At 62.8% G+C, this 9,378-nt stretch overlaps 1 protein-coding gene across 2 annotated transcripts in view; it reads right to left on the minus strand.

The window, feature by feature from the left end:
* Nucleotides 1-9,378, minus strand: part of KCNT1 (potassium channel, subfamily T, member 1) — an 84,691-nt gene that overhangs the window by 21,096 nt on the left and 54,217 nt on the right. Inside the window, exons 5-18 of one of the 2 annotated variants that reach the window (XM_006900581.1) lie at nt 8,214-8,262; nt 7,854-7,913; nt 7,372-7,446; nt 7,223-7,306; nt 6,404-6,500; nt 5,505-5,692; nt 3,920-4,084; nt 3,589-3,725; nt 3,037-3,100; nt 2,833-2,941; nt 2,524-2,632; nt 2,230-2,379; nt 1,682-1,920; nt 398-623 (exon numbers count right to left, since the gene is read on the minus strand). In XM_006900581.1, the coding sequence (XP_006900643.1) occupies nt 398-623; nt 1,682-1,920; nt 2,230-2,379; nt 2,524-2,632; nt 2,833-2,941; nt 3,037-3,100; nt 3,589-3,725; nt 3,920-4,084; nt 5,505-5,692; nt 6,404-6,500; nt 7,223-7,306; nt 7,372-7,446; nt 7,854-7,913; nt 8,214-8,262 (1,752 nt within the window). The remainder of the gene's footprint in view (nt 1-397; nt 624-1,681; nt 1,921-2,229; nt 2,380-2,523; nt 2,633-2,832; nt 2,942-3,036; nt 3,101-3,588; nt 3,726-3,919; nt 4,085-5,504; nt 5,693-6,403; nt 6,501-7,222; nt 7,307-7,371; nt 7,447-7,853; nt 7,914-8,213; nt 8,263-9,378) is intronic. The other variant, XM_006900580.1, reaches the window with a different exon arrangement.

The following is a 9,378-nucleotide window of genomic DNA, read 5'->3' on the forward strand; positions in this document are numbered from 1 at the left end:
CTCAGACCACTCTGACCACGCCCCACCAGGCCACGCCCCCACTGACACCCCGCTCCACCCCGCGCAGTCCCGCCCCTTGGTGGCTCCACCCCGTGAAGCCCCGCCCCCAGTTTGCGCCCCATGTTCGCCCCCTGCTTGGCTCCACCCCACGCAGCCCCCGCCCCGGGCCCCGCCCACACCCTCCACCCATGCAGCCCCACCCCATACATGGCCCACCCCTGCTCGGCTCCACCCCATGCCCCGCCCCAGTTGGCTCCGCTCCATGCAGCCCCCGCCCACTTGGCTCCACCCTGTGCAGCCCCACCCAGGTCCCGCCCCCTGCAAGACCCGCCCACTTGGCTCCATCCCCATGCAGCCCCACCCCTCCCGCTGTCAGTCTGGGCCCCACCGCACGCACTCCACCACCGACAGCCCCTCCTCGTCTGAAGGCGTGGTCTCGTCCTCTGACTGGTCACTCAGCAGGTCGCAGGGCAGCAGTACTGAGCTCTCGGCCAGCTCTAGGACTGGTGCGATGCTGGGCCGCCGGCTGCCCGAGCCGTTCTCCGTGGGCAGCGCTAGCTTGTCTCCTGTGGAGCTCTGTGGTGGGCGGCACTCTGCGTTCTGGAGGTCCATGGCCATGGTGCCTGGAAGAGCGGGGAGTGGGTGCTTGGGCCCAGCCTCAAGGGAGCAGGTCCCCAGAGTCCGGAGTCCTCGCTACTCTGAGCCTTGTCCATCCCCCAAGACAATGGTGGCAGTGGCCCCTTAGGTGAGAGGTGCTGGGCAGGTCGCTGCAGGCCCCTGGCACTGGGTCTTTCCCCAAGTCAGTGACCAGTTGGAACCAGAGGGACTCACTCAGATAGGCAATCACCAGGGTGGACACAACCCTCAGTGTTCACAGGAATGGCCATGCCCCTCAGCACTGAAGGTCTGCCAAGAGAAGGCTGGGGACCTCCCTGCTGCCAGCCAGCTGTGGTGCAGTGGCCCTGGGGCCACAGAGCGGCCAGGTGGCTCCTGTGGGTTCTAGAAGTCCACTGAGGAGGTGGCATGACAGGTCAGCATGGGTGACCAGCCTAGTTGTCCCCAATTCAAGATGAGCCTCACTCCTTGGAGGGTCCACAGGGACCATGTGCCCCCTCTCCAGGGTGCACAGTGGGTACTCTAATGTCATCCCGCTACCTCGGTCAAGGACCTTGTCCAGTGCTGTAGGAAGCACTGTGCCCAGACCATTGGCCCCCCAGCCTCAGGGGCCCATGGGGATGCATGACGAGACCAACACACAGTCCAGGAAGGGGGTGAGGTGGAGAAGCAGGTGCAGGACACGTATGATCCCATCTACCAACCCCTACTGTCCACCATCCACCATGCTCCTCTGTCCACCCAGCCTCTCTGTCCTCTACGCTCCTCTGTCCACTCAGCCCTTCCATCCTCCAGGCCCTCTGACCGCTTGCAGTCTCTTGGGTCTTCCACTTCATTGACCGCTGTCCCACTCTACCAAGATGCCACTGGGATCCACACTCCAGGACCGCAGCCCTGGGTGCTGGCTGGGATCCGGGAAGCCTTTTCAAGCAGGCACCAGGGAACCCGTGGCACCCATCTGGGAGATGGGAACATAGAGCCCCAGATTCGAGACCGTCCACCCTCTCCCAGCTTGGACTCCAGGCCCCCAGCTACCCCCTCCCGCCCACACCCCAGCCCCTCGCACCTACAGAGGCGATGATGCTGTGCACAGGCAGTCGAGAGGGCCCCTCGTACAGCCCCTGGCCCGGGCAGCCCTGCCGTCGCTGCTTCTCCTCCTGCTTAAAGATGAAGGCTGAGTTCTCCTCCTTGGTGATGTTGATGTAAAAGCAGGTGTCCGAGGCGGCCAGCGTGTGCCGGGGCCCGGGGTTCAGCAGGATGCTCTTGTGCTCCTCTCGCTTCAGCCCGATGAGACACACACCATACCTGGAAGGAGACACACACCACACCTGGGGTGAGGTACACACACCACAGCTGGGGCAGACACACACACCACACCTGGGGCAAGACACACACCACACCTGGGGCAAGACACACACCACACCTGGGGCGAGGCATACACCACACTTGGGAGGAGACACACACACCACACCTGGGGTGAGATTACACACACCACACCTGGGGCGAGGTACACACCACACCTGGGGCGAGGCCACCTTTGTCCCCCCCTCCCCACGGGCCTCCCCTTGGCCACCTTCATCCCCTCCCCCACGGGCCTGTCCTCGGCCACCGTACTTCTTATGTGCGTGGAAGGCGGCGTAGGTGAAACTCTTGCCCTCATACTCTCGGAAGAACTTGCTGTCGCCCATGCGGATGTGGTAAACCTCGTTCCCGGAGCACCGGCCATACATGCGCTGCCACTGCTCAGGGGACTCCTGTCCCTCCCTGCGGTGGGTAGGCCGTCACCTTGGCAGGGAGGGGCTGCGGGTGGCTCACCTCCCCCAGGGTGTCCCCCGCTGCCCGTCTGTCCCCACTCTCCACCCCTCCCCTGTCTGCAGCATGCCCTCGCCCCCTACCCGGAGAACTCACTGGCCTCGTGAGGTGTGCACCAGCAAGGTGATGAGCGTGGACGTGGCCGGGCAGATGCAGTTCAGGGCCAGCATGGCGTACTTGCACTCCTCCTCACACACCACATGGTCTGCGGGGACCTTCCTGGTCACGCCCTCACCTCACACCCCCCTCCCACGGCCCCAACTGAGGGCAGGAGTCCTGCCTGACCGAGCTCCCAGGTGCAGTGCACGAGGTGGGCAACCCAGACGCAGTGGGACGTGGGGCGTCCCCACCAGAGCGCACGTGCCCAGAAGCGCGCCGGCCCCACCCTCCGGCCACCTCACGTGCCTGCGAATTTGACGTGGAATTTGTTCTCCGGCTTGAGGATCTGCACGTAGAGGGGGCAGTTGGGGGCAAAGTCCTTCACAGCCCAGGCGCGCAGGATGGTCTGGTGGTCCTGAGGGCGAGGTGTGGTCAGAGCGAGTGCGGCAGGCCCCTCTTGGGGGGCAGCTGCAAACGGGGCCCTGGCCCTCGGGCTGTCCCCTCACTCACTGCCGCCGTGCGGTCCACCTCATTCCGGCTGCTGAGGATGAAGCAGGCCTCCCCGTTGTCCATCCTGCGAAGCACCACGGGCTCAGGGCTGCCCTTCGGGGCCAGGAGGCCTGGGATGGGCAGCCCAGCCTGGGAGAGGGGAGGGACCCTGGGGTGGGGAGATGCCGCTGGACCTCAATGGTCTAGGAAGCCTGGGGGGGGTGGGTAGGAAGTCCATCCTGAGAGGGGAGGGGGAAAGAGAGGCACTGGGCTGGGGAGATGTGGCTGGATCTCGAGGGATCCTGGGCTGGGGAGACACAGCTAGACCTCCATGGGAATGTGTCACACGTGGAGGTGCATCACACGTGGAGGTGCGTCACACGTGGAGCTGTGTCACATCTGGAGCTGTGTCACATCTGGAGGTGTGTCACTGGTCTGGTAGTGGTCCTGAGTGACCAGACTCCTATCGGGCCCAGCCTCCCAGGCTATATCGCAGGAAGCAGATAGGGGGTCCAACGGGCTCCTACCACCAGCTCCCCAAGACCCCTTGAAGCCCTGCCCCCCAGTGCTCACTTGGCCCGCATGAGGTCCTGGTCCTTGAGGGCCGAGCCCTGGAGGTAGATGACTCGCTGGGACCACAGGGGAATCTGCAGGACCCTGCGTACCTGCACGTCCATCTCCGTGGGGCACAGGATGACCACGTAGTAGTCCTGTGGGTAGGCCTGCATCAGCCCAGTTTCCTGCACGCCCCACCTCCCCAAGGCCTCTCTGATGTCGCTGTGGAACTGTGTGAGGGGAGGGACCAGAATCCCCCAGCCCAGCCCTCCTCGCAGGCAGGCCAGGATAAGGCAGGAGTGCTCCAGGGCTGGAGCGGTGCAGGGGGCTTCGAGGAAGGGCGACGTACCTGGAGCCGGGGGTGGGCGTAGAACTCATTCAGGAAGTCCATGAGGAGGTCGATCTTGAGAGAACTGACACACAGGATCACGTGCTTCTCTGTCTGCGCCCGGTGGCGGCTGTAGTTGCCCCCGGACTTCTGCCGCTCCATCCAGAGGTAGACCAGCTCCTCAAACTGCAGGCACAGGGTGAGCCCAGGAGGCTGGTCACATCACGAGGACCACAACCTGGCCAACGCCAGTGGGAAGTAGGGACATCAGGGCTGGAGGCTGACCAAGGGCAGTAGAGGCAGCACAGGAAACCCAGGAAAGGTGGGTGTCCAGGGAGATGGGCCTTGTCCACCTCCCACCCTGGAAGACCCCAAAGTGCAGCCCCTGTGCGTTCAGACTTTGGAGGAGCCCTGCAGGTGATAGACACCGGGGACATGATGCGGGCACACTTGGGGACTCTGCTGGGATGCCAACGACCATGCCTCGTATTTACCACTGGAGATGTGGTAGTTTTGGTGCTGACAGAGCCCTGGCTGCCCTGGGGAGAAATGGACTGTCCCCTCCCAGCGTATTTACGGCATCGCTGCCCAGGTTTGGGCCCTGGTTACTGGACGTGTGTCCACACAGGTGACCACAGGCTCCCGCGCTTTGCTGGTGCCTCCGTGGCACTGTCTGGGGTGGGACTGTCCCAGCTACACTCTGGTCATGGGTTCCACACCTATCTGACAGCACAGTGGCCACAGCGGGCAATGCATTCTGACCTTGCTGGTCTCACTGAGCTGCTGTGGGATAAGCCCAGCCTGAGCACAATGAGGCTCCGCCAAGGCTGGGAGGGGATGGAGAAGCTGCCCTGGTCATGGGCTCAGTGGGCCTGTCTGCACGGGGGGTGATGGAGGCTGCCTTGAGACACTGCTGGCGGGCTGGATGGCGTGGACTCAGCCCTTAGTGGGCACAGGGTCAGCTGTGGTCACTGCCTTTTCCTGGAAGGTCCACCCTCCTGAGCGAGGTCTCCTAGCCTCATCCCTCTCTGGCATTCACTGTGAACTTGGATGAGTGGAAGAGGGTGGGAGGGTCCTGGGTGGGAGGGTCCTGGGTGGGAGGGTCCCCATCACTAGTAGGTGGTCAGTCTTTCTGACTCAGTCAGAGAAGGGGGAGGCTGCACACGAAGAAGGGTCAGCACTGCCCTGGAGTCTGATCACCCACAGTCCTCAACCTGGCCGAGGTGGCCTGTGCCTGCCTGGTGCCCCTGCAGGCCCTTCTGTCTTGGGAGGGTGACTTGGGGGCTTGAACATGTAGCCTGACCACAGGGCAGAAGCAGAAAGGATCGTACTTGTCCTTCCCTCCTGTGAACAGGGCAGGACCCAGACAGAAGCTTCCCCCAGTCACATCACAAAGGTACAAAAAGCCCCTTAAACTGACCTGCAGGGGCCCACAGACCCTGCCCTGTCCACTCACTGCCCCCGCACTGGGCCAACTCTGCAGATATGAGCGCTGGGCTCTGGTCTCAGTTGCCCCACCTTGACCGCTGGGCCTCCAGTTTATCAGACCCCAAGGGAGGACACTGTCCACCCTACCTGTCCCTCAGGCCTCGAGCTCAGTCCTTACCTGCAGGGGAAGCACCACGAGGGCCACACAGATCATGATGACCACCAGCAGCTGTGATGGCCAGATCTGTGGAGTTACGTCCCCGTAGCCCACGGTGGAGAAGGTGACAATGCAGAAGTAGAAGGAGGTGAGCAGGGACAGGTTCCCACCAGAACGTTCCAGGTGCTGGATGCCACAGGTGCTGCAGGTGGGAGGGAGAGGTGCCCCTCAGTGACCGTGTCCTGGTCCACCCAGGCCCGAACCCTCACATAGCTGACCCTGCAGCCCCTAATCCTTACCAAAATCCAGGCACCCCTCAACTCTCTGGTATCCCCCAGACCTGCTCTCAGCTGGACCTTAGGATGAAGGGCCTCACTTGGCTCAGTCTCCCTACTTGGTACCATATCGAGCAGATCCCTCAGGCTTGGGAGAGCCAGACCCTGGGGCCACACTCAGAGCCCCTGCGTCACCTAATGCCCACCAGCAGACCCCCCTAGCCTCAACCTGTGAGGCTAGTGGTAGGCACTTTGTTGGGGTGGACGCAGAGGCTGGGGGTGGTCTCAAAGGCTGCTCTGCTCCCCAATATTTCACCCACTTGTGAGCAGTCATTTCAGGACTGCCTTCTGCTGCCCACACGGGGCTGTTGCTCACTGACCACTGCGTGAGCATTTCCCACTTCCAGCAGGACTCAATTCACAAGCGGCCCCGCTGCCACCCCCACACCCCCATCAGTCACTCCCTGGGCCCCATGTGTGGGTGTCCCTTATCCCCACACAGATACCCCTATCATCTGAGCCTCCCCCTACGTGGTGCTCTCTACTGCATCCCTGCACATGGGCACTCCTGCCCAACCTGGCACCCCCCATACCTGAGTGCCCCCAACACCCCCCCACCACACACGGCTGCCCCGTGCTGCCCTCACCCGGTGAAAACGAGGCACAGCAGGGTGCAGAACAGGATCAGGACCTGGTTGAACATGGCCGACTGGGTCCTCAGGATGGCACGGTGGAAGTCGTTCTGTAGGAGGGCATGTCGTCAGGGGACAGGATCAGAGGGGCTGGGGGGCCAGGGACCTGGGGGCCCAGGGAGCAGGGGGTCCAGGGACCCAGGGGGCAGGGGGGCCAGGGACCTGGGGAGCCAGTGACCTGGGGGGGCCAGGGACCCAGGGGGCGGGGGGCTAGGGACCTGGGGATCAGGGTCAGCTGGCCACCCAGCCAGCAGATCCTATGGGTCCATCTCCACTCTGCCCAGGGTCTGGTCAGGGGCTCAGATGGCAGTGAGGGTGGGGCTGGACCTGGACAGCAGGCCACCTTGGTGGAAACTGGCTCTTAAGGAGACTAGGCCCCCCTGAATAGCTCAGGGGTTCACTGTCAAGGAATGTGATTGGGGTCCCCTACCCAGGAATGCTTTTGGGAGAGTTGGAACAGGAACAGCCTTGGTGGTCCTCAGGAATGAACTTGGGGTCCCCTTGGGGATCAGCCTCAGGGTCCCCTCCCAGGGATGGAGGTCCCAGGTTCTATTATTTAGAGATAGGAAAGTATGGACTTCTGGAGGTGTCAACCCCAGAAAGGCAGTGCTTGTGTGCAGGTGCACATGACGAGATCTGGGGGCTGACTTTCTCTGCAAGGTGCAGGTGTGGGTTTGGTGGGCTCTATGGGCCGAGGCCTTTCTCTGTAGAGTGTGGCTGCGGCATTCTGTGGATGGGGGCATTCTGTGAGCCCCCCCAGTAGCCCTCTTACGATCATGTTCTCCAGCGCGTGCTTGGCCAGCCAGCAGTTGAGGAACACGGGGATAAACAGGTTCCGCAGCGGTGGCCAAAAGATCTGGGGGCAGAGCGAGGGTCAGGGGGCCGCTGGGCTCAGGGGCTGCTGGGGCAGGGGACACCCACCGTGATGATGAAGGGCAGGGTGTTGATCATCTCCAGCACAAAGGAGACCCGGAAGATCTGCTCCCAGATGTTGCCCTGGGGAGCCAGGGAGGGTTCAGAGCCGGGCGAGGGGAAAGGAAGGACAGGGGCGGGGTGGGGTGGTGGAGGGGGGCAGGGGTGGAGGCAGTGAAGGGGGAGGGAGATGCAGCGAGGGCATGGGGGTGGGGAGGCATTGAGGGTAAGGGGTGGGGGAAGGTGGGGGAAGTTGGTGGGGGATTAGGGGAGGGCCAGGGAGGCTAAAGGGGAAGATGGGGGTGGGGCAGGGAGGAGGGATGAAGAAGGAAGATGTGAGGTGGAGGAGGGGCCGAAGGGAAAGGTGAGGAAGATGGGAGGGGCTGAGGGGCTGAAGGAGCAGGTGGGAGAACTTGGTAGGAGGTGGAGGACTAGCTGAGAAAGGTGGGCGGGGCTGAGGGGAGGGAAGAGGGCTGGGGTCCAGGGCCCACCTTGTAGCTGAGATACATGATGAGCATGGTCTCCAGGAAGCTGATCACGGCCACGATGACCTGGAGCCAGGACAGGGGAGCACTCAGGTGGCGGGGGGCGGGGGGGCAGGTAGGGTCTCAGCAGATGGTGAGGTTTTGGGGCTACCACCCTCTGTCCAACACTCTTCCTGTGCTGCCAACACCCTGGGCCAGGCCTCTTAGGACCCAGCCTGGCCATGGACCCAGGTCCCCTAACCTCTTCTGAGGGCCCCCGAGGCCAGTCTGGTCAGGACTCCATTGGGGGACACAGCTACGGATGACAATACAGGGCACCCCAACTCCAGGGAGACCGTGCTCTCTGGCCTGTCCAGCCTTACTCACCTGAACGGCCCACAGAGCCAGCTTCCTCTCCACCCACAGGATGGGGGCCCTGTGAGGGAACAGACAGTGAGCCCTGTCGCAGAGCTGCTGGCCCCTTGGGACTGGTGGAGGGGGAAGGGCTGCCAGTCAGCAAGACTGCCCACCTCAACCCAGAGCTCACGGGCTCAGAGCAGACGGGCCCAGCTGAGCTCTCAGGTGGCCAAGGGGCCTCCCTTTCTGCCTGGGCCTCTGAAGACAAGCTCAAGGACCACACCCAACATACCTGGTGCTAGCGGGCTGACAGGCAGTAACACGCTGATTGGTGCTACTGACCTGCGCACCTCTTGGCTTTCAGACCTCATCCCAAAGTCAGGGTCATGGGATGGTGAAGTGAACTGGGGTGCATGCTTGGGGGTAGATGCAGCCTACCACCTGCACCCCCCCCAGTGCCAGGAAGAATGACCAGTCCACAGGGAGCAGGTCGCTGAGCTCACGCCCATGGCCAAGGAGGCCCAGACCCTTGGGGGTGCAAGGCTAGAAGGCTCCAGGCAGTGGGGGGAGACAGCCCCCCAGGCTGGGGTCACTGCAGGTCCCCTGTGTCCAGCCTCAGGGATCAGAATGTAGAACCCCAGGCCTTGCAGGGAGAGCCTGGACAGAGGTCGGACCTGAGCGTGGAAGCCCGAGGCCTCTAACTATGGGTCTGGGAAGACAGCTGCCCAGCAGGGTGTGAGCTGTGTAGGGGGTGGTGGGTGACAGCTGTGCCCCTCTACTCTGCACGGCCAGTGTCTGTGGATGGTGAGGGTGCAGGAAGAAGGCGAGGGAGCAGCCCTGCCCAGTGGGATGGACGCTAGGCTGGGAGTCTGGGGAAGACCTAGGAAGAGGCTCCCCGTGAGATGACTGATATGTTTCCTTCTGGTGCCGCGTGAAGTGACCCTATGTTGCCAGGCCACCCCTCTGCTCACTAGGGCAACCTCTACCTTTGTGGAGAGTATAATGAACTGAACTTCTGTTCAGGTGACGGAACACCTCGGGACTGAGGAGGTGCACAATACCACTGAATTGGACATGGTGGCTTCCAAGCTCCAAGTTGGTAGTTTGAATCACCAGGTACTCTGAGAAAGACAAGGCATTCTGCTCCTGGAAAGGTGACACCTGGGGAGGGGCTGCCTGCCTTAGAGGAGGGGCT

The sequence above is a fragment of the Elephantulus edwardii genome, unplaced genomic scaffold (genome assembly GCF_000299155.1).
Source record: "Elephantulus edwardii isolate Elephantulus edwardi_28Jun2011 unplaced genomic scaffold, EleEdw1.0 scaffold00289, whole genome shotgun sequence".
In the NCBI taxonomy this organism is placed as follows: domain Eukaryota; kingdom Metazoa; phylum Chordata; class Mammalia; order Macroscelidea; family Macroscelididae; genus Elephantulus; species Elephantulus edwardii.